Source organism: Geotrypetes seraphini, chromosome 8 (assembly GCF_902459505.1).
Source record: "Geotrypetes seraphini chromosome 8, aGeoSer1.1, whole genome shotgun sequence".
NCBI lineage: Eukaryota > Metazoa > Chordata > Amphibia > Gymnophiona > Dermophiidae > Geotrypetes > Geotrypetes seraphini.
The window spans coordinates 189,018,031-189,043,521 of record NC_047091.1 but is presented as its reverse complement, the minus strand read 5'-3'; the positions used below and the strand labels follow the sequence as shown (position 1 = coordinate 189,043,521).

At 42.5% G+C, this 25,491-nt stretch overlaps 1 protein-coding gene across 1 annotated transcript in view; it reads left to right on the top strand.

Moving 5' to 3' along the window:
• KSR2 (kinase suppressor of ras 2) overlaps positions 1-25,491 on the top strand; it is a 530,220-nt gene that overhangs the window by 143,970 nt on the left and 360,759 nt on the right. The window contains exon 5 of the mRNA XM_033953868.1: positions 13,417-13,915. Coding sequence (XP_033809759.1) covers positions 13,417-13,915 — 499 coding nt within the window. The remainder of the gene's footprint in view (positions 1-13,416; positions 13,916-25,491) is intronic.

Below are 25,491 nucleotides of genomic sequence, written 5' to 3'. Positions count from 1 at the left end.
TGTATAAAGAGAGGCGTAGTCAGTAGAAGGAAGAAGGTGTTGATGCCCCTGTACAGGTCATTGGTGAGGCCCCACTTGAAGTATTGTGTTCAGTTTTGGAAACCGTATCTGGCGAAAGACGTAAGAAGACTTGAGGCGGTCCAGAGGAGGGCGACGAAAATGATAGGAGGCTTGCGCCAGAAGACGTATGAGGAGAGACTGGAAGCCCTGAATATGTATACCCTAGAGGAAAGGAGAGACAGGGGAGATATGATTCAGACGTTCAAATACTTAAAGGGTATTAACGTAGAACAAAATCTTTTCCAGAGAAAGGAAAATGGTAAAACCAGAGGACATAATTTGAGGTTGAGGGGTGGTAGATTCAGGGGCAATGTTAGGAAATTCTACTTTACGGAGAGGGTGGTGGATGCCTGGAATGCGCTCCCGAGAGAGGTGGTGGAGAGTAAAACTGTGACTGAGTTCAAAGAAGCGTGGGATGAACACAGAAGATTTAGAATCAGAAAATAATATTAAAGATTGAACTAGGCCAGTTACTGGGCAGACTTGTAAGGTCTGTGTCTGTGCATGGCCGTTTGGAGGAGGATGGGCAGGGGAGGGCTTCAATGGCTGGGAGGGTATAGATGGGCTGGAGTAAGTCTTAACAGAGATTTCGGCAGTTTGAACCCAAGCACAGTACCGGGTAAAGCTTTGGATTCTCGCCCAGAAATAGATAAGAAGAAAAAAAAAAAAAAATTTAAATTGAATCAGGTTGGGCAGACTGGATGGACCATTCGGGTCTTTATCTCCCGTCATCTACTATGTTACTATGTTACTATGTTCTCTGTAATCTTTCAAATTGATTGTTTGTGGTTGATGTGTTTTCCCTTTGTAAGCTCTGAACGGCGTCTTCTTTATGATGCTGTCGGCAGCATTTTCCTCTTTCTTTTTTTGACACACTAGTTTCTTCCTTCACTGGTTCAATAAGCATTGTTGTTTCAAGTCTGTTTTATTTGCCACTTTTCTTCTTATTCATTTCCTTTCTTTTGAGTATTCTGAAGCTTTCCTTTTTTCTTTATTTGGCTATTTTGCATTTTTGGTTCATGGTTTTCACTTAATACATTTTTCCATATCTTTAGTTCCTTCAGTCTCTTTAACACATATAACCATTTGATCTTTCTTGTTTTGATTCTGGCTATCTGTTTCCTACTGCAGGTAGTAATACTCTTTGAGTTCTATTCATGTGTTCTCAGGTTTAATATCATATCATGCTGCTATTTCGTTTAAATGTGTGTTTTTTTGTTAAAATGCATTGTTTGATGGTTCCATTTCATGTTTTTATTACATAGCCTTGTATTAACAAAGGACTTGTTACCTAGTGAGATTGGACTCATTTGGAGCACTGGTCTTGACCTTGGGGCCGCCGCGTGAGCGGATTGCTGGGCAGGATAGACCATTGGTCTGACCCAGCAGCGGCAATTCTTATGCTCTTATGTTACCTGTGGATTACAACACTACAGGTTCGTTTTTATTCATTTATCTGGTTATCTTTTGAATACTTTTTAATATTTTTGTAGTTTCATCACTACTGGTTCTGTTTCTTACTTATTTATCTTGTTTGTCTCTGTGGTACCTTGTCGAACGCTTGGAAGTCCAAGTATACGATATCCACTGGTTCTCCGCTATCAATTTGTTGGTTCACATTCTCAAAAAATTGAAGCAAATTTGTCAAATATGACTTCCCCTTCCTGAAACCGCTAGTCAACACAGTTTCAGGAAAGGGAAGTCATGTTTGACAAATTTGCTTCAATGTTTTGAGAAGGTGAACCAACAAATTGATAGCGGAGACCTGGTGGATATCGTATACTTGGACTTCTAGAAAGCGTTCGACAAGGTACCACATTAAAGGCTTCTGAGGAAACTATAAAGCCATGGAATAGAAGGGGATATACTAAGATGGATAGGCAAATGGCTGGAAAACAGATTGCAGAGGGTGGACATAAATGGGAAGTTCTCGGACTGGGAGAAGGTGATGAGCGGCGTGCCCCAGGGCTCGGTTTTTAGGCCCATCTTATTCAATATCTTCATAAACGACCTAGAAGAGGAAACAACAAGTAATAATAATCAAGTTTACAGATGACACAAAACTATGTCGGGCAGTTGGGTCGAAAATGGACAGAGATGCACTTCAAAGAGATTTGAACCAACTAGAGAAATGGGCGGAAAAGTGGCAGATGAAATTTAATATAGAAAAATGCGAAGTGATGCACCTGGGCAGGAAAAACAAAGAACAAGAATATAAAATGTTAGTTGTAACATTGGGCAAGAGCGAACAAGAAAGGGACCTGGGGGTACTGATAGACAAGACCCTGAAGCCGTTGACTCAATGCGCAGCAGCAGCAAAGAAAACAAACAGGATGTTGGGCATGATAAAGAAGGGCATCACGAGTAGATTGGCGGACGTCATAATGCCGCTTTATAGAGCAATGGTCAGACCACACTTGGAATACTGTGTCCAACACTGGTCTCCCTACCTAAAGAAGGATATAACCCTGCTGGAGAGGGTGCAGAGATGAGCCACGAAGCTAATAAAAGGTGTGGAGAATTTGAGCTACAAAGAATGCCTCAAAAAATTGGGATTGTTCACCCTCCAGAAGAGAAGGCTGCGAGGGGATAGGATAGAGACTTTTAAAATACTAAAAGGTTTTGACAAAATAGAGCAAGAAACTTCGTTATTCACATTGTCAAAAGTGACTCAAACAAGAGGTCATGGACTGAAACTGAGGGGCGGCAGACTCAGGACTAATGTCAGGAAGTTTTGCTTCACACAGCGAGTGGTGGACGCTTGGAATGCTCTCCCGGAGGAGGTTGTGACAGAGACCACCATTCTGGGATTCAAGGGCAAGTTGGATGCACACCTTCTTGCAAATCACATTGAGGGATACGGGTGAACAAGGTGTCCATTAAGGAACACCTAGCTTAGCCTCCGCGTGTGCGAGTCGCCGGACCAGATGGACCTAAGGTCTGATCCGGTGAAGGCATTTCTTATGTTCTTATCCATTTTACCAATTCTTATGTACTTGTATTTATTTAGTTATATTGCATGATTTAATGTTTTTATGTTTAGTGACCCCTGATGCAGGCAGTTTTAGTCGCCGAAACACAGTGCTGTGTCGGGTCCACAGTTTGTGTATGTCCTTTATTGGAATAAACAAGACCTTTTTACATCAGTGATCTACTGTGGCGTGTTCATTGTCCGTTCCCACTGTTTTTTGTGTGATTGAAACCATCTCCATGCATTATCAATGATAGCAATATCCTGCAGTCTGGTGAGCAGAATGGTGTGATCTACTAGGACAAGGGTAGGCAATTCCGGTCCTCGAGAGCCAGAGCCAGGTCAGGTTTTCAGGATATCCACAATAAATATGCATGAGATAGATTTGCATCTCAAGGTGGCAGTGCATGCAAATCCATCTCATACATATTCATTGTGGATATCTGACCTGGCTCTGGCTCTCAAGGACCGGAATTGCCTACCCCTGTACTAGGTCAAAGGCGACGCGATCTGCTTTTCAAAACCCAGACAAAGTGCCATGTTTTGAAAAGCTGTCCAGATGCCCAGACATGTCCGGGTAAATCTGGACATCTGGGAGAAGGTTAACAGGCAAAAAGAATTGCATTGTATGTATTTTCTCAGCTAACGGTGCCAGTGCAGCTATTGCAGCTTTTCATTCTGTGTGCTGGAACAGAGCTGATGGTGGGTGTGCCACTGATTCTGTGTTGGACAAAGGATGAGTGATTATGTTGAGGTATGACCTCCTACAGATGGGAATCACTCATTTGGTAGATGAACTATCTGCTTATAGCAAGTGACTCTTAGTTTGGGGAATGTGCTGAAAGAGCTTATGTGATACCTCTTCAAAGAAATAGTGGTTACTGTCAAAAGCTCTCTGGCTAGTGTCCCTGCTTTTGGTGTTAATGTTTATTTCTGAGAGTTGGTTGACAGTTGAGTAGGAAGGTGCAGATGGAGAGACAGTGAATTAGTGGAAAGAGAGAACAAATATAATTAAGTTACTGATATACAGTTCAGTTTAGGAGTACTAAAATACTGTACTTATATTGGTGTTACACTGTACAAAATACAACAGTTCTGTAATTAAACTGCAGATAACTGCACGATATATAACTTTAACAATGCTGCAGTATACTGCAGAAAATATAATGGTGGTATAACAATGCGGAAGATACATTTTTACTGTAATTTTTACTGTAATTTTTACTGTAATTACCCAGAAGATGCAGATTTGGGGCCTCTGGGGATGGTGCATGTCTTTAATAGTTTTTATTTTTTGTTTTCTATATGTAACTCATGATATAGAGGGACATTTTTGATATGACGTCTAAATCTGAGTTTAGACGTTTTATGGAACACACAAAACTCCAGTACCAAGCATGCCCATTTTCAAAACTTCTTGTTTTTTTGAAAATGGATGTGTTTGTGCTCAGTGCATCTATCTTCTTGAACCATTTCTGGGGGGGGGGGGACCCAGATCCAAAAGAAAATCGCACAGAACAAGCCATTGGGATGTAGGAGGGGCCAGCATTCTTAGTAGACTAGCCACACAGACATCCCAGCAGAGCAGTGGGGAACCTAGGGGGCACTGCAGTGAACCACACATAAAATGTCCCAGATACACATCTCACCATAGCCCCCTTATATTGTATGGTGAGCCCTCCAAAACCCACTGTATCTAACTGTATACCACACCAATAGACCTTATGCCTGCAGGTGACACCTGTATGTGATGGGTTTTGAAAGGCTCACAGATTCCACCTTAAGTGTAGTTGTTAGAGCGGAATATGGGCCTGAGTTCCCATCTGTATAGTTCACTACATTGCCCACTAGACTACTCCAGGAACCTGCCCTACTAGGACTGGTCATAACATCTGAAGCTGTCATAAAGGCAGGTATGTTCTGTTTCATTCACATCTTTGGGAGGAGGTCAATGACTATTTGGGGAGTGTGGGGAGGGCATGCTTACATCTCTCTAGTGATCATCTGGGCAGTTTGAACACCTTTATAACACTTACTTGTTGTTTAAACAGGTCTAGCCTCAGCAGACTTCACTACACAAGCAATGTTACCTCTTTACTTAACAACTAAAAAATGTGTAAAACACATTTTCTCTTAATTGAGATCAGTCAAGATAAGACAACTAACTCTTATCTTACATGCCATCAAGGTGATACTCAAAATTGAAATAAGCAAATATTATTGGCTAGATCTCATAGGATCCGAATGTCTTATCTTGACTGATCTCAATTGTGAAGCAGTGTTTTACACATTTTTTAGGTGTTAAGTAAAGGGGTAACACTGTTTAAATTATTTTTTTATTAGGTAAGATTTCACAGCATTGCTATAGCTTCATAAAAACTGGAAGGTTTTTCAGAACCTACGAGGGTCATTTCATAAATAATGCACACTATTTTTTAAAATTTACATGTTGTTGTTTTTTTCAAGTATTTTTATACAATCTTTCAATATAGTCTCCCTGCTTTGCAATGACAGAATCCCAATGTCCAGGAAGCTTCATTATTCCATCCAAGATGCTGTTTTTGTTCATTTGCCAAATGGCTCAGATAATGGCGGAAGAAATCTCTTCCAGAGATGCAAAACGATGTCCACACATAGGTTGTTTCAACTTTGGAAAAGGTTAAAGTCTGTTGGACTCATGTCTGGACTGTAGGGAGCATGAGGTAACACCTCCCAGCCATATTCGCATAGTTTTTCAATGATGACTTTCCCTATGTGCGGGCGAGTGTTGTGAAGAATGAGTGACCCAGCCAAGAGCAACTGAGGTCGAGTTTTGTGCATTTTTCTGCAGAAAATCATGTTAATACACTGCTGTGACACTTCTTCCACATGGAGCTTTGTCTGTGATGATGATGTCTTCATGATCATAAGCAAAAATCATCATTTGTTTGACTTTTGATTGAGCTTGTCGAAATTTTTTTGGTCGTGGGGAAGATGGAGCTCTCCACTCATTGGACTGTGATTTCAGCTCTGGCTCAAAGACTCTGCCCCCAATGTTTCATCAGTAGCAACAATGCGATTCAAGAATGCCTGACCTTCAACGTCGAATCTTTGTTTCAGCACGGTTGCATTGTCCAGGTATCTCTGCTGCTTTTCAGCAGTCAAGAAGAGGGGGACCCATCTCGCAGAAATTTTTCTCTTTTTTTTAAATCATTTGTCAGAATTCGATATACTGATATCCGTGGAATCACTGTGGTTTCAGAAGGTTCCTCATATGTCGCACGACGATCTTGTTCAAAAGCATCAGCTACGATTTTCACACATTATTCATCGGTTGTTGATTTTGGCCTTCCTGGTCTTGCATCATCATCTATGCTCACATGACCACTCCGAAAAATAGTTGCCCACCGAGAAACTATACAATGGTCCACTGTTAACTCACCACAAACTTCACGTAATTCACTGTGGATTTCTGTCGGGTTTTTGCCATGTAGAGTTTCAATCTTTTTTTTATTTATAAGTTTTCAATTTATACAATCAAGATAAACTTGTACAGAAAGAGGATTCATGATCAATGATGCTAACTTATCACACCAAAAACAAAATAAGCAATAGTAACATAGTATAAATCTTCTCAAGTCCTCCAATAGATCCAAAATGTGATTCAAAAGCGAGTTCTAACAGAAGAAAAAATTCCCTCTAAGAAATCATTAGCTATCAAAGAATAAGGACATTTATATTCCATTAAGCACTCTCCTTCTCCAAGCGGGATAGGGACAGGAAGGTCGTCAATTGGAGAAGTTCAAAGAAAACAAACTTCTGAGTTTTATAATGAATTACACACTTACAGGAGTGTCTAAAAAAAAAAAAAGTTGCCCCCTAAAGCCAAAACACCAGGTTTTAACAGCAGAAATTCTCTTCTATTCTTTTGAGTATCCCTTGCTAAATCTGGAAACATTTGTATCTTGTAACCTAGAATTTTTTTTTGCCTATGTTTATAGAACATTCTCAGGAGCCAATTCTTATCGGGAGTAAGTGCTAGTGTCAACAATAAAGTTGCTGAAGCACTCATTTCACTATCGGATGTTTCTAGTAAAGTTCATATGTTCATAGGCTCTTGATTTATTACTTGTTGAGTGTTTCATATCTTAGTCGGAAGATAATAAACTTATGTAAAAGGTGGTAATGAAGACTCGGGAATTTCCAATATTTCTAAGAGATATCGTTTCATCATTTCTCTAGGAGTTATCATAGGAACTTTTGGAAAATTAATCAATCTCAAGTTATTATTCCTGGAAAAGTTCTTCAGTGATTCAAGTTTCCTTCTTAAACTTGTATTATCCTTAATCAATGTCTCTTGTAGTTTCTTTGATAATCCAATATCTTCTTGTAAATTATTTATTAAAGATTTAGAAACATCCAAATATTGTTTCAAATTTCCAATTTCATTATCATGCTTCTTAATTTTCCCTTCTATTTGTTGGAACTGAGAATTAAAGCTCTTACCCAGGTTAGAAATCATATCCCAAAGGGATTCTAAAGTGACTTCATGTAGTTTTTGAGGCAAGAAAAATTGTAAATTCAATTCAGTCTGCTCACCCAACTGCTGGCTCTCCTTGTTTCTGTTCCAGCTGGGATGATCTTATTCCGGTTGATGTTAAATCCTCACTCTCCACGTTCAGGCTCTCACCCAAACTTCTGCTCTCTGACTCGATTTCTCTGGCCTCTGGGGTAGAGTGTTCTCCTTCTCCCAGAAACACCCCCTCCCACGGGGAGCTGGTGGTGTGAGGCGTAGGGGCGATGCTCTAGTTTCGGGGCTCAGCATTGTTTCCAGCCCTAAGGAGATCGCCTGCATCTCGCCTCTCTGCCGCGTCTCCAGCGGGGAAATTGCTGCCGCTGCTGTCATGTCCTGCATCCGCTGTAGGAGTTTGTCAATGTTGCCGAGTGCAGCAGGCCCAGAGCGCCACGAGGCACCAGCCACGCTCCTACCTCTTCTCTTCGGCATCTGCCCAAAGAATATAATTCTCGTCAAGAAAAAAACCAGGTAAATTATTGACAAGTTCCCAGACGTTCTCTCGTCAAGCTTATGCTGCCGCCATCTTGGATCTTTGGCCTAAAGCCGTAGAGTTTCAATCTTAATGTACAACCTCTGATCGTCAACAGACACGGTACCCAAGACACCTGCAGCCTCTATTTTCCACACTTGTCACAGCCACAGCCTCTAACATGCCCCCTTGAGATTTAGACAAACTGCAGGTGAACAGTATAGAAATCCATCTAGAAAATAGGTTTTGAAAATAGCAAATTGGAAGGGTTTGTCAAGAAAAACCTCTGTGCCACTTTTTGGACATTTTTCTTTTTAGAAAATGAGTCCCACAGCACATAAGTTTTTTTCTGGCATTAAGCAAGTCATTCAGCAACAAAAGTTGGCGACCTCATCTGATGGCACTAGAATGGGGTTTTTTTCAGCTCAAAAAGCTACTAGAAAAAGATTTTGAGCCCTTTACTGCTCATCATTCCTCTACAGAGAGACCTCAGAATTTTTTCTATCCTTTTCATTCTTGCAGCTAATGCTTCTTTCATATCCTAAAACTTAGATTTTATCTTTATATCTTCCTCTTTTGATCTTATATATATAGACTCTGTATTAGAAAGCAGAGGAGACGAAGGATGATATCTGCATAGGTGAGGACCAGTGGGAATGAATCAATTTCAAGGCTTATGAATGAGGAGAGATGGATAGAGGAAGTAGACATCTTTTAGCTCAGGGGTGTCAAACTCAGGCCTGCAGTGTATTTAAATTTGGCCCGCGAGAAAATACCAAATGTCTACTAGAGCTGGCATGCCGGTAGACAGTTTTTTGACCCAATCAGTTCACGGCCTCATTAGGCACGTCATCACGTTTGACGTTTTTACAAGTTCCCGCGGCGTTCTCCAGCTCTCTTCAGTCTCATACCGCGTCGCAGTAGCACTGGACTCTTCTGTAATTGCTTTTTTGGTTAAGTATTGATTTTTTTCATCTTTTTTTTTTTTAATTATTTATTTATAATTTCTAAACAACCAATAAAAAAAATGGTACAAGAAATACTGAAATACATATATTTAGTCAATACAGACTAAAGAAAGAAACTATACAAAGCAATATTCTAAGTATATAGTCCTCAACTAAGGAGGTAGTCAAGACATAAAATAAAACCCCCTGGGAGAAGGGATACAATTTAAATCAAACATAAAGAAAAGAGCAGTAACTAGATATTAACCTACTAGTGACTAAATTCCGCACTAATCACTTGATTCATTCTGGCTGCACAGGAATCCCTTTACTCTCTAAGAAAAAAACCTAATTGGACAGGCTCAAAAAATATATATTTATTCCCTTGGTAGGTAATAAAACATTTGCAAGGAAATCTTAACTGAAAAGTTGCCCCTATTGAAATCACTTTAGGACGAAATTGCAAAAATTCTTTCCTCCTGGATTGTGTCCATTTTGAAACATCTGGAAATATATATACCCTTTCACCTAAAAAGGTGACTTGTTTCAAATTAAAATACAATTTCAACAGCATTTCTTTGTCCTATAGAAATACAAGAGAGACTAATAATGTCGCCCGACCCACTATTTCAATTTCAGAAGATTGCAGTATAGCTGATACATCTAATTGCTCAGTTCCACCTTCTAAAACTTTTTCTTTTTGAGCATTCTTTAAATAATAAATTCTCTGCATCGGGGGAAGATTCAATTCTGGTACTTTTAAGATTGTCATCATAAAGTTCTTAAAAAGTTCCTGGGAGGACATAAATTTAGCTATAGGAAAATTAAGAATCATTAGATTCAAATTTTTCTGCTGATTTTCCAAATTTTCAATCTTCCTCAGTCATTTGTTTGGAAAGCAAATTCTTATTTTCAATTGTTAGTTTCTCTAATTTGGAAAATTCAACCTTCTGCTGTTGAACTGATGTCTCCAAAAGGGTTATCCTGGAAGAGGAGTTTAAAGTAATTGATATAAAGTTTGTACAAACCGAGTGCAGGTTTTCAATTGCAGACCATATAGAATCAAGGGTCACTGCCTGTGGTTTCTCCAGCGGCTTGAGGGGGGAGATAACTGTCAGATTTCCATGGGCTAAATCCCCAGAGTACAAACTCTGGGCTCCCTCACCCTCCCTACCGCTGGTCCCCTCAGGTTCTGTGCTCCCAAGTTGCAACGGCTCCTGTCCTGGAGTCGGCATAGCTGGAATCACTTCCGGGTCAATTTCGGGTGCAGTGCGCGTCATGCTCGATGTGTTCGACATGCCCTCCAACAACGTCTGCTCTCCCGATGTTTTGCCGGGCTTTGGGGGTGTGTGCGGTCCTCTTGGGCTCAGCGAAGGTTTGCTGTCCAAGCTGTGGTCCTCCCCGAACGCAGCAGCGGATTAGCCCGGTGAGTAGGGTCGGACTGTATATGATGTCATTACAGTCTGTCGTGGGGTTGAAGAGCCAGAAAAAGGTGGAGGAAAACCTCTCTATTTCCCCCTTCGTTTAGGTATCAGAAAGAGAATATTTGAACAATTTTCAAAGAAAAGGTTGCCGTATGAAGAGGAGCTCTCAAACCAACGTCTGCTCAGGTCACCATCTTGACTCTTTTTCATCTTTTTAATCCCTTCTTTTGATCACGTTCTAATTTTGGCATTTTGTTCTCTGGTACTCATTCTTTTCCAGTGCTAGTGTTTTCCCCTATTCCTATTCGTTTTCTCTGCTTCACGTAACAGTTTTTATTATGATTATATTTTTATGCTTTTTCAAACATATGTTGGCTAATTCACATGGTATTTTATTTGTCCCTTTTTGGTTTTAATCCCTTTGTAGTTTTTTTGTTTTAATTTTGGCTCAGCTATTTACATCAATCATGGGCTTGTTTTTTAAAACATATCGTTTTTTAAACATATTAAACAAGTCTGACCATGCCTCCCCACTCCTTGCCAAACTTCACTGGCTTCCAATAATCTCCAGAATCCATTTCAAATGTTCCTGCCTGGCTTTCAAGATCATTCATGGAATCCTGCCTCCTCTTATCCCACTGTCTTTCAACTCCTCCAGTCCCGACTCCTCCAGAACTGCCCAAAGGCTTAAACTAGCCTTCCCCTCTCCAAGCGGCATCCACTATTCAGGCAAACTGGGAAAATCCCTTCTCTTCAAAATCACAGGTCTTTGGAACGACCTCACCACCCCGCTGCGGAACCTGAGCTCCCTTCAGTTATTCCGCAAACAACTGAAAACCTGGCTTTTCAGCAAATTGTAGCTCTATCCTTCCCCCCTTTCTCTCCCCCCTTCTACACATAAGTTCATGTAATCCTTTTTCTTCTTCTCTACCCACGATTTTAAGTTCTTGTAAACCGTGTCGAGCTCCATTCTCATGGAGATGATGCGGTATATAAACTTAAGGTTTAGATTAGATTAGATATTGTCTACAGTTTCCTTTTGGAGTTATGCAATTATTATTTGGTTGGCCCGTGACTTTGACCAAGTTTTTAATTTTGGTCCACTGTGTATTTGAGTTTGACACCCCTGTTTTAGCTGGAGGTGCACCCTGCCCATTGACACCTGGTTCTCAAGGCAGAGTCCATTGCCCCCTTTTGTCTTTTTCTTACTCGAGTCCCAATAACAAATAACTATGAAAAATTGAATAGACACTCATGGCTCTAGAGCAGGCATTCTCAACCCAGTCCTCGCGGCATATCCAGCCAGTCCAGTGTTTAAGAAATCCACAGTGAATTTGGAGGTATTCATTCTTGATATCTTGAAAATTAGACTGACTTGGTACATCTCAAGGATTAGGTTACGAACCCCTGCTCTAGAGGAAAGATTTTTAATATACAGTATTCAGGGCAGGATTAATTCATCGAAGGCCCCTAGGCACACAAGTACACTGGGCCCCCTGCCCCGCCCCACCCCACCATACCATGCGCCCAGGCGGAAACAGGAAGCTTCATCAGAGGGAAGCTTTGGGCAAGCAGCACCGCTTGAACAATTACAGTTCCCATTTATCTTTCTTACCCGCGTTGCTTGCTTGTCTTACTTTCCATCGATGGGGGGGGGGGGGGCCCGCGTTGCCGATCGATGCCGATCGATGCTGGAGGGGCCCATCGCTGTTTGGAAAAACAGTGTTGATCCCCTCCTTCATCGGGCCCCCCTGTCCATTTCGGGCCCTAGGCACGTGCCTACTTGGCCTATTGGTTAATCCTGCCCTGACAGTATTCCCAAAATAACTACCTAAATGTCTTTCTACTTCTTAGAGCTCCTTAACATGCACATACTCTATCTGTATTAATATGTACAGAGAATTCTACCTCATTTTCTATTTTTATGAGCCATTTTCAGTTCTCAAATCAGCCACGTCATGTATTCTATTCCACAAAGACAATGGGGGTGGTGCCCCCTCCATCCAGAAGACTAGTATGATCTTATGCACTAAGAGCAGCAATCTAGGGCCCTTCTAGGGACTCATGACTTACATCACCCTAATTCTATAAACTCACATGCCCAAATTTAAGCTTACACATACAATTTATAGAATAAAGTTATTTGGACACGCAACATAATTTAATAGTTGGGTGTTAATTGGTGCTAAGCGAGCACTTACACCAGCTTTTGGCATGGCTTAAGGTCTCGTGCCTAAAGTTAAGCGCAAAACTGTGAACTTACACTAGTATTTTCTAATGGCATGTGAAGCACATGAGGAAGGCTTTTTTTTTTTAGCCTATGAGCTGTATCAACTATAGGCTCAGTCAGTTTTCTGAGGCTTTTCATTTCCATTAACACACAATCTTTGTTTGAATGATTTCTTGCAATATTAGTGTATTTTGTTTGGTTTTTTCTGTTTCAATTTCTATCCACTTATCACTCTTTGTTTTCCAACTTTTCTAGGTAGTGTGCTGTATAAAACCTGTAAAACTGCAAATATATTTTATGGGGGCAATTTTGAAATAGCCTCTTGCAGAATTACTGACATTAGGGTGGGGTTGGTATGTCCCTGGAAAAGCAAGCACAAGAATTTTTATTTTCAAATACTTGTGCCTGCTTTGCAGAAATGTAAATTACGTACATTGTTTGTGTCTGCAAAATAGATGGATTAGGGGCAATTTATATGGAGTTTTCTTATGGTTTAATTTATTTAAACGTATGGCTTTTCATGTGTAGGAGAGCAAAACGTTTACAAATGGGCATAAGAAAATTGATGAAACTTGCCCTTTGTGTGAATAGCAGTTTATACCAAGCAACACAGATTCATTATACATTTGCAATTTCATATGATGGGAGTATGTAAGTACTGCAATGTGCTTCAAATCTTGAACCTTGTGACTTCCTTTTCTTTATAATGTTTCAAACTTTTGAAGGTTTATTTTGAAAAGTTAATTTTTTTTTAAAACAGGAAGTGGCTTTCCTAAGCATGACTTGATTATCCAGTGGCCGGACAAAGGGAAGGAGGAGACTTCAGTCTGTCAAGCAGAGTCTACACAGTGGATCAGAAGCCACCTAACACAAAGTCCCCAAATTCAGTCCAAGTGTATCCAACATTACTATCAACCTCCTGTAGCCCATGGCCCGGTGTACACACATGTGGACCGTCTGACTGTAGAGGGCTACCCAGGGCATTGTCAACCTGTGGAATCTGGGCATCGCTCTTTACCACCATCCCCACGGCAACGGCATGCTGCTCACACCCCACCCCGGTCTCCTAACATTGTAACTACCATGACGCCACCTGGCACACCACCTGTGAGGCGGAGGAACAAGCTGAAGCCTCCAGGGACTCCTCCACCATCCTCTCGCAAACTCATCCACCTTATCCCTGGCTTCACAGCTTTACACAGGAGCAAGTCCCATGAGTTTCAAGTGGGGCATCGTGTGGATGAGGCTCATACGCCCAAGTAAGTGACTTTCTTAACATAAGAACAAGAACATAACAATAGCCAGACAGGGTCAGTTCAATGGTCCATCTAGCCCAGCATCCTATAGCCAACAGTGGCCAATCCAGGCCACAAGTACTTTCATAAACCTAAATAGCAGCAACATTGCATGTTATTGATCCCAGGGCAAGATGTGGCTTTCCTCAGGTCTGTCTCGATATGCTCTCCATTGTTACCACATCCTCTGGCAACCAGTTCCAGAACTTGACTCTTTGTTGAGTGAAAAAATATTTCCTCCTATTTGTTATTTGTTTTAAAAGTATTTTCATGTAACTTAATTGAGTGACTCCTAGTCTATAATTTTTGAAAATAAGTTAAAAAAAAAAAATCAATTCACTTTTTCCCATTCTACATCGTTCAGGATTTTATACTAAACTAAACTAAACTAAACCTTGGGTTTATATACCGCACCATTTCCACGAATGCGGAGCTCGGCACGGTTTACAGGAAGAAAGATGAGAGAGGAACTACAGTGGAGAGATTAAAGAGTTAGGTGTAAAGGGGGAAGGTGAGAGGCCTAAGAGGGGGGAAGTGTTACAGTTTTGAGAATAGCCAGGTTTTTAGGTGTTTGCGGAAGAGTTGGAGGGAGCTTGAGGTTCGGAGAGGGGAGGTGAGGTTATTCCAGATCTCAGTGATTCTAAAGGGGAGGGATGACCCAAGTTTGCCTACATGGGAAATACCTTTTATGGAAGGGAAGGATAGTTTAAAAATTTGGGAGGATCTGGAGGAAGTAGGGGTTGGGGAGTTCCAGGATAGAGGGATAACGGCAGGAAGGATGCCATGTAGGATCTTGTAGGCCAGACACGCACATTTGAAGTGGATCCTGGGGATTACTGGGAGCCAATGGAGCTCAATCATATCTCTCCTCAGCTGTCTTTTCAAAGCTGAAGAACCCTAATATCTTTAGTCTTTCCTAATAAGAGAGGCGTTCCATCCCCTTAATAATTTTGGTTACTCTTCTTTGAACCTTTTCTAATTCTGTGATATCTTTTTAGAGATACGACGACCAGAATTGAATGCAATACTCAAGGTGAGGCAGGCGCAACTGAAAGCAATCTGCTGCCTGAGGCGAGGGATGAGCTGGTGTCTCCCCTTCCCTCTCCCCCACAAGGCCTATGGCAGCAGCTTCTTAGAGGGTAGTAGCTTCAGTAACACAGTAAATGACAGCAGAGCCTTACACACCACTCGTTTTAAGCCCAGGTCGCCCATGCTTAAAGCAAAACAATAGATCCTACCATACAAACTAAAAGAACCATCTTTCTCGCCACACATACTTTAACCTGCTTTTCAACAAAAACTCAAAGGCGATATATAATGCTCAAACAACAAGAGCAAAATGAGTAAAACTGAGCTTTTTTTGGCTTTCTAACACACCATAATAAAATGAGTTATATGGGAGCTGATATTCTACCTCCCCACAACATGCAGATAAGAACTAGAACATTTGACAGAGCTTTGATGGAAACTCCAGTAGATGGAACCTATGCACAATACCGGGCAGAGCTCTGGGATTTTGGCCCAGAAATATCTACGAAAAAGAACAATTAAATTAAATCATTAAATTATAGAGAGTGTATGTTTGGGCAGACTGGATGGACCATTTGGTCTTTTATCTGCTGTCATTTACTGTGGTGTTTTGTTTTGTTTTTATTTCTCCACGGAAGTCACCTGATTTTCATGTTATCTGAGCAATAGCAACACAAAGCTCTTCACCACCAGGCACATTGTGAAATACAAAATCTGAAAAGGGGCTCCATATTTTGTTCTGAATACAATACAGTACAAAGACATCTGCAATTAATATTTCCCAAAGGTTTATATATTTCAATTAATACATTCCAAATAAAACACTTTATTCTACCTTTGTTTTCTGGAAGGTTTCATTTTATATTACGCTGGTTCCAGTTATTGTCTGCTTTCTTGTCTTTCTTCTGTTTCCAGTGGCTGTTGTCTCTATACAATATCTGTCTCTCTTTCCCCATTATTCCTCCTCCATCAAGTCTATCACTCGCTCTCTCTCTCTCTCTTTCCCCCTCCACGAAGACCTTCTCTCTTCTTCTCTTCCACTTCCCTTCCGGCACCTAATGCTTTCACCTTTCTCCCCACAATAGACATTTTTCCCATTCTACCCCCCTTCTGCTGCATCTACCTTTAGTTTTTTGTAAAAGTTGCTGGGCGGTATATAGCAATTCCATACTGCTGGTCCCTGTGTCTTTCCACTGTGGCCCTCCCAAGCGGAAACAGGAAGTTGTCAGAGAGGGTGGGCTGCAGTGGAAAGAAGATGCAGGGACTGGCAGCAAGGAATCGCTACCGCCACCCAGTGACTTTTACAGAAAACTAAAGGTAGATGCGACAATGGGAAGTGTGTATGTGTGTGTGTGTTTGGGGGGGGGGGGGTGTTTAGAATCGGAAAAATGCCAATTGTGGGGAGAAGGGTGAAAACCTTAGATGCCGGGAAGGGGGGCAGCAGAGAGGGCTGGCAGCAAATTGCCGCTTTCTCAAGAGTGCTGCCTGAGGCTGTCGCCTGAGTTGGCCTCATTATAGGGCCACCCCTGAGGTGAAGTCACACCATAGAGCAATACAGAGATGGGAGAAGAGGGCAGCATTTTAGGAGAAGATCAGGTGAAAGAAACCGACTATGACTGAATAGTTAGTAGCTGAGATGGTTATTATTGGCAGTTTCTGCTTCCCATCGAACTTTGTACTTGATTCTTTTCTTTATTTTTGATAAAAGTATCATATATAAAGAGACAGAGAGATAATAATTACACTTGGGAATGTGTCTCTGGAGCTAATGCTGTTGTTCCCTTGCTAAACTGGTGAACTTTATAGCCTAAAGTGCTTAACTGCAAACTATTGACACATTTCTATTTATTATGGACACAAGTAAACTGTATGTGAATTCATTTGATATATCGAGACTTTTATTATATATAACATACCAATGTATTTATGTACCGCAGTACCTTAAGAGTTCTCTGCGGTTTAGAAAAGAAAATAGAAACAATAACAATAAAAACAAATCATGAAAATTATAAATACTTTTCAAATAAATGAGTTATTAGTAGTTTCCTAAAGTGCAGATAAGAAATAAGAACATACTCTGCTGGGTCAGACCAGAGGTCCATCATAGAAACATAGAAGATGACGGCAGAAAAGGGCTACAGCTCATCAAGTCTGCCCACTCTGCTTACCCACCCCCTGTCTATGCCCTAATGACCCAATTTTCTTAGCTTGACCCTCGTAGGGATCCCACATGGGTATCCCATTTATTCTTAAAGTCTGGCACGCTGTCTGCCTCGATCACCTGCACTGGAAGCTTGTTCCAATGATCAACCACTCTCTCTGTGAAGAAATACTTTCTGGTGTCGCCATGAAATTTTCCACCCGTGAGTTTGAGCGGGTGCCCTCTTGTGACCAAGGGTCCCTTGAGAATGAAAATATCATCTTCCACTTAGACATGTCCCGTGAGGTACTTAAATGTTTCGATCATGTCTCCCCTCTCCCTACATTCCTCGAGAGTGTAGAGCTGCAATTTGTTCAGTCTCTCTTCATGCCCAGCAGTCCGCTCACGTGGTGGCCCATCAGGTCCAGGACCTGTATAGTAATCCTCTATCTATACCCTTGTATCCCCTTTTCTTTCAGGAAATCATCCAATACCTTCTTGAACCCCAAAACCGTACTCTGTCCTATCACGCCCTCTGGAAGCGCATTCCAGGTGTCCACCACCCTCTGGGTGAAGAAGAACTTCCTAGCATTGGTTTTGAATCTATCCCCTTTTAATTTTTCTGAATGCCCTCTTGTTCTTGTAGTCTTCGAAAGTTTGACGAATCTGTCCCTCTCCACTTTCTCTATACCCTTCATGATCTTGTAAGTCTCTGTCATGTCCCCTCTAAGCCTCCTGCTGTAGTAAATCCGCTATTTCCTCTTTTAGCTCTTTCAAAACCCTAGGGTGGATTCCATCCGGGCCCGGAGATTTGTCAGTTTTTAATCTATCTATCTGCTTGAGCACATCTTCGAGGCTTACCTCCGTGGATGTTAATTTTTCTGCTTGACCTCCTTTAAAGATTTTTTCAGGTTCTGGCACACTGGATGTGTCCTCTCTTGTAAAAACTGATGAAAAGAACATGTTTAGTCTATCCGCCACTTCCTTATCCTCCTTCACCACTCCCTTCCTATCTCTTTCATCCAGCGGTCCCACCTCCTCCCTTGACGGCTGCTTCCCTTTAACATATCTGAAGAATGGTTTGAAATTACGCGCTTCCCTGGCTAGGCTCTCTTTATATTCTCTTTTTGCTCTTCTAACCACGTGATGACATTCTTTTTGATGCTTCCTGTGCTCTTTCCAGTTTTCCCTAGTTTTGTCCTTTTTCCACATCCGGAATGATTTTTTCTTATCTCCTTTCGCTTTCTTCACTTCTTTAGTTATCCATGCCGGGTCTTTTGTTCGGTCCTTTTTACATCCTTTTCTAAATCTGGGGATATACAGATTTTGTGCTGTGCTCACCGTGTCTTTAAATAAAGACCAGGCTTGCTCCACAGTCTGTGATTTCTTTGAGCTGTTCCTTAGTTTCTTTCTTACCATTGCCCTCATCGCTTCATAGTTTCCTTTCTTGAAGTTAAAAGTTGACGCTGTTGTTGTCTTCCCCTTCGATATCCCTACTTCGACTTTGAACTGGATCATATTGTGATCACTGTTTCCTAACGGTCCCACTACTTCCACTTCCTTTGCAGGTCCTCTTAGCCCATTGAGGATCAGGTCCAGAGTGGCATTCCCTCTCGTCGGTTCTTTGACAAGCTGCTCCATGAAGCAGTCCTGTATTACCTCCAGGAATCCGGTTTCCCTAGCGCATTTTGAGTTTCCAAGACTCCAGTCTATCCCGGGATAGTTGAAGTCTCCCATAACAATGGTGTTACCGTTTTTGCATTCCCGCCTCATTTCAGCTTCCATTTTTTCATTGTTTTCTTCGGTTTACCCAGATGGACGATAGTACAGGCCCATCTTTATCTTGGGCCCATTTCTTCTTGGTATTTTGGCCCATAGCGATTCCAGTTTGTCAGTCATTGCTGCTGTGTCCACTCTGGTCGAGTGTATGTTATTCTCCTCCTTTCTGGTCCGACCTATCTTTACGATAGAGTTTGTACCCCGGCAGTACTATGTCCCATTTCTTTTCTTCATTCCACCATGTTTCAGAGACCCCAATGATGTCTAGGTTCTCTTTTATGGCCATGACTTCTAATTCTCCCATTTTGTTCCTTAGGCTCCTCGCATTAGTATACATGCAATTGAAACATAGAAACATAGAAATTGACGGCAGAAAAGGGCCACAGCCCATCGAGTCTGCCCATACCAATGACCCACTCCCTGACTTCTACTCCCCTATAGATCCCACGTGAATATCCCATTTTCTCTTAAAATCTGACATGCTGTTGGCCTCAATCACCTGCTGAGGCAGCTCGTTTCAATGATCGACCACCCTTTCGGTGAAGAAGTACTTCCTAGCATCACCTTGAAATTTCCCTCCCCTGATTTTCAGCGAGTGTCCTCTGGTTACCGAGGGCCCTGTAAGACTGAAGATATCATCTTTCACCTCTATACGTCCTGTGATATACTTAAAGGTCTCAATCATGTCCCCCCTCTCTCTTCGCTCCTCCAGTGAGTACATCCGCAATTTTTTTAGCCTTTCTTCATACGTGAGATCCCTGAGCCCCAAGACCATCCTGGTAGCCATACGCTGAACTGACTCAACTCTCAACACATCTTTCCGGTAGTGTGGTCTCCAGAATTGAACACAATACTCGAGATGGGGTCTCACCATGGATCTGTACAGTGGCATTATGACTTCAGGTTTTCTGCTGACAAAACCCCTACGGATGCAGCCCATCATTTGTCTTGCCCTGGACGAAGCTTTCTCCACCTGATTGGCAGCCTTCATATCATCGCTAATGATCACTCCTAAATCACGTTCCACCGTGGTCCTGGACAAGGTTTCACCATTTAGTGAGTAAGTTCTGTGTGGATTTTTTTTGCCTAGGTGCATTACTTTACATTTTTTAGCATTGAAGCCTAGCTGCCAAGTTGATGACCACTGTTCCAGTTTCCGTAGTCCTGGTAGTCCTGGACGATAAACAAATCGCAGACAAACTAAATTCCTTCTTTGCGTCCGTCTTTACGAAGGAGGACACCTCAACAATACCTGAAGCGGAGAAAGTGTTTGCAGGAGAAATAGAAGACAGCCTCACCACAGTTGAAGTGGACTTAGACCAGATATACTATCAGATCGACAAACTTAAAAGTGACAAATCCCCTGGACCGGATGGAATTCACCCGAGAGTCTTAAAGGAATTGAAGGTTGAAATCGGAGAGTTATTGCAAAAACTTGCAAACCTGACAATCAGAACTGGACAGATACCGGACGACTGGAGGATAGCGAACGTCACGCCAATTTTCAAAAAAGGATCGAGAGGGGAACCGGGCAACTATAGGCCTGTGAGTCTTACGTCTGTCCCCGGCAAGATGGTTGAAGCACTGATCAAGGATAGCATAGTCCGGCACTTGGACGCACACGACTTGATGAAACCCAGTCAACATGGATTCAGGAAAGGGAAATCATGTTTGACGAATTTACTCCAATTTTTTGAGTCCGTGAACGAGCAAATTGATAGTGGGAAGCCGGTGGACATAATATACTTGGACTTCCAGAAAGCATTCGACAAAGTTCCACACGAAAGACTTCTCAGGAAACTACAAAGCCATGGCATAGAGGAAAGTCACGAGTGGTGTCCCGCAGGGCTCAGTGCTCGGGCCACTGCTATTTAATATATTCATAAATGATCTAGAAACAGGAACAAAGAGTGAGATAATAAAATTTGCGGACGACACCAAACTATTTAGTAGAGCTCGGACAAAGGAAGACTGTGAAAAATTGCAAAGGGACTTGGACAAATTGGGAGAATGGGCAGAGAGATGGCAGATGAAGTTCAATGTTGAGAAATGTAAAGTATTGCATGTGGGAATCAGAAACCCGAGGCACAGCTATACGATGAGAGGGATGTTATTGAATGAGAGTACCCAAGAAAGGGACTTGGGGGTAATGGTGGACATGACAATGAAGCCAACGGCACAGTGCGCAGCGGCCGCCAAGAGAGCGAATAAAATGCTGGGGATAATCAAGAAGGGTATTACAACAAGAACGAAAGAAGTTATCCTGCCGCTGTACCGGGCAATGGTGCGTCCACATCTTGAGTACTGCGTCCAGTATTGGTCACCATACCTTAAGAAGGATATGGTGTTACTCAAGAGAGTTCAGAGGAGAGCGACACGACTGATTAAGGGGATGGAAAACCTTTCATACGCTGAGAGATTGGAGAAACTGGGTCTCTTTTCCCTGGAGAAGAGAAGACTTAGAGGGGATATGATAGAGACTTACAAGATCATGAAGGGCATAGAAAGAGTAGAGAGGGACAGATTCTTCAAACTTTCAGAACATAAAAAAACAAGAGGGCATTCGGAAAAGTTGAAAGGGGACAGATTCAAAACAAATGCTAGGAAGTTCTTCTTTACCCAACGTGTGGTGGACACCTGGAATGCGCTTCCAGAGGACGTTATAGGGCAGCGAACGGTGCTGGGGTTTAAGAAAGGATTGGACAATTTCCTGCTGGAAAAGGGGATAGAGGGGTATAGATAAAAGATTACTGCACAGGTCCTGGACCTGATGGGCCGCCGCGTGAGTGGACTGCTGGGCGCGATGGACCTTAGGTCTGACCCAGCGGAGGCATTTCTTATGTTCTTATGAGATATACAAAGATGGATAGGCAAATGGCTGGAAAACCGAAAGCAGAGAGTGGGCATAAATGGGAAGTTCTCCGACTGGGAGAAAGTGACTAGTGGTGTACCCCAGTGCTCGGTACTTGGGCCGATCCTTTTTAATATTTATATCAATGACCTGGAGGAAGGAACATCCAGTGAGATCATCAAGTTTGCAGACGATACAAAACTATGCCGGGCAATCAGATCACAGGAGGATAGAGAGGAACTCCAGAGCGACTTGTGTCGGTTAGAAACATGGGCGGAGAAATGGCAGATGAAGTTCAATGTGGAGAAATGCAAGGTAATGCATTTAGGCAATAAGAATAAGGAATACGAGTATACAATGTCAGGTGCAACTCTGGGGAAGAGTGAACAAGAAAAGGATCTGGGTGTACTGATAGATAGGACCCTGAAGCCGTCGGCACAATGCGCGGCAGCGGCAAAGAAGGCAAATAGAATGTTGGGCATGATAAAGAAAGGAATCTCGAGTAGATCGGAGAAAGTTATAATGCCGCTTTATAGGGCAATGGTCAGACCACACTTGGAATACTGCGTCCAACATTGGTCTCCCTACCTAAAGAAGGATATAAAACTGCTGGAGAGGGTGCAGAGACGAGCAACAAAACTGGTGAAGGGTATGGAGAAACTGGAATACGAGGATAGACTTATAACACTAGGATTGTTCTCCCTTGAGAAAAGGAGACTGCGTGGGGATATGATCGAGACCTTCAAAATACTGAAAGGAATCGACAAAATAGAGCAGAGAAGATTATTTACATTGTCCAATTTGACACGGACTAGAGGACATGTAATGAAGCTAAGGGGGGACAGGTTCAGGACTAATGTCAGGAAGTTCTGCTTCACTCAGAGAGTGGTTGACACCTGGAATGCCCTCCCAGAGGAGATTATTGCGGAATCGACCGTCCTAGGCTTCAAGAGCAAACTAGATGCATATCTCCTTAAGAGAGGCATATAAAGATATGGTGGACTATAAATTACGCCAGGTGTACACCTGGCAGGGCCTCCGCGTGTGCGGATCGCCGGACTTGATGGACCGAAGGTCTGATCCGGAGATGGCAGTTCTTATGGTATTTTCTTGTCTTCTTTTCCTTTTCCTGTGCTACGTTTTTCTTAACATCCTTTTCTTGTCGTGTCAACTCTTGTTTTTTACCCATTTTGTCTTCCCCCTGTGCTATGTTCTTCTTATTGTCCTCTTGATCCGTCAACTCTTGTTGTTTGCCTGTTGTGTCTTCCTAGCATTTTTCCCACTCAGTATCTTCTCGGGATAACTTGGAGCTGACTATAAGGCCTGCAAATTCTTTATCTCAAGAAGCCGCCTGAAAGGATAAGTTGTTGAAAATAACTCTTGTATAAGATGAAAATATCCAGAAAATTGCCACAGCTTTCCAGGGATGTTCAGCAGTACTGTGTAATGTCTGGAAAGTGCCAGGACATTCTGGACTGTGGAGCTAGTGCAGAGTCTGATAACTGGAGAACTGCTCAGATAAAGTCAGGATGGCCAAAAGACTGCTTGCCTTCCGGAAACAATCTCAGTCATCCAAATACTAGCATTGGCCATCTGGTTATTAGCAAATACTAGCACTGAAATCTGGATATTCAGTGGCAGTCTGTATCCACATAGTGGTGCTGGAAATCCACACTTCATTTAGATGTAGTGGCCAGTATTTTCAAAAATGCTGATCACCCTGTTGAATATTGACCTGGTAGGGTTTAATTACTTCCAATCTAAGGAACCCTTACACGGGTCTTTTCAATGCACTAAGGCCATTTTTACTACTGGGGTAAAATGGCAGAATTTCCTATTTTTTTGTATTAATGGCCATGCATTAATTTTGCCTTTGGCCATTAAAACAGTCACCACCCCTCTTCTTGTAGTCCTTAAGGGCTCATGTTAATCCTCTAATCAGTTAGCACACGGTTAAGTAGCTGAACTAACCAGCTAGCACAGAACCCCCATCTCCCACTGAAGAAAATTATTTTTTTGCATGTGGGTAGCATGCACAGGCTGAAATTATCACAGGACACCTGAGCACACCCCATAGTATGCCACTTTTTGTTTGCAAAAGGGCCCCTAAGTTTGCCCAGGGTCATCACAAAGATCAGTGAGAGGAGTCCCTCTAGTCCTAGTATTTTTGGAAAGACTGAACAGCAATTCAGGTCTACCCATTCCACTCCACTCAGTATTTTATTCATCTCTATCATATCTCCCTACAGCCATCTCTTCTCCAAGCTGAAGAACCCTAGCTGCCTTAGCCTTTCCTTACAGGAAATTTGTCCCATCCTCTTCACCTTTTCTAATTTTGCTATATCTTTTTTAGATATGTTGACCACAACTGCACACAGTATTCGAGGTGTGGCTGTACTATGGAGCGATATAAGGGCATTATAAGATTTTCATCTTTATTTTCTTTTCCTTTCCTGATAATTCCTAACATTCTATTTGCAATCTTAGCTGCCGCCGCTCACTGAGCTGAGGGTTTCAATGCAACCTCAACAATGACTCCTAGATCCTTTTTCTGTGCAGTGACTCCTAACACATAACCCAGCATCATATAGTAATAGTTCAGGTTCGATTCACCCCCCCTCCCCCCCGAGTCTGCCGGCACTGCTTGCCAGCCTCTCTCCTTACCTCCCTCCAGTGCCAATTCAACCCCTCCCCCCTCAGTCCGCAGCTGCTGCTGCTTGCAGCACAGAAGCCTTCTTCCCGACGTCAATTCTGACGTCGGAGAGGAAGTTCCAGGCCAGCCAATCGCTGCCTGGCTGGCCCAGAACTTCCTCTCCGACGTCAAAATTGACGTTGGGAAAAAGGCTTCTGGGTGGCAAGCAGCAGCGGCTGCAGACGGGGGGGAGGGTTGAATAGGCGCTGAAGGGAGGTAAGGAGTGGTGACGGGGGGTGGAGTTGAATCGGGCGTTGGTAGGGAGGGAAGGAGGGAGGCTGGCTTTGGCGCGGTAGGGGGGGAGGCAACAATCAGAAAATAATATAGGACATCAAATCTGGCATATTATATTGTGGCTAACAACAAGCACTTATCTTTTTAAACCCGAAGGCCAAGTCCATTTCACACCAATGGGCTTCTTCAGGGGAAGTACTGAAGCTTGTGTTGATGCCAGTGTCTGATAACTAACGGTTGTCCAATTATCACATTCTGACTTTTGCCCAGCAGAACTAGCCAACACTCCAAGCAAGGCTCAGCCTGTCTCGTAGCTGCAGCCTGTCTCGTTTTCAGAATTTACATGTGCTGTCTATTTTGCACCGCTGAGGAAGAAATGTATTTCTTTCTCTTTCTCTGGGGCAGAGCCTGGCATCACAGGGTTTCGTTTGTGTATATTAGGACTTTTAGTTTGTGGTCCTGTATTTGCACGTGTGATGAAGGCCAGGTGTTCTGCTGGAAATGAATGTCGGGAAGCATCCAAGTAGGAAGATATTTGTCGGCAGTTTGTCCGGGTTTTGGATGTCTAGAGGGCTTCTGCGCATGTGCAGATAACATCATATTGACATTTCCGCATACACAGAGGCCTTCTAGATGCAGCTTGGGAAGGAAATACGAGGTTTGTGTGTGGGCTGGGGTGGGGGCAGAACAGGGCAGGGCCAAGTGTTGTCTTTTTTGTTTTAAGAGGAAATCTGGTAACCCTAGGCAAGACTTAGGGCTCCTTTTACGAAGGTGTGCTAGCGGTTTTAACACATGCACCGGATTAGCACGTGCTA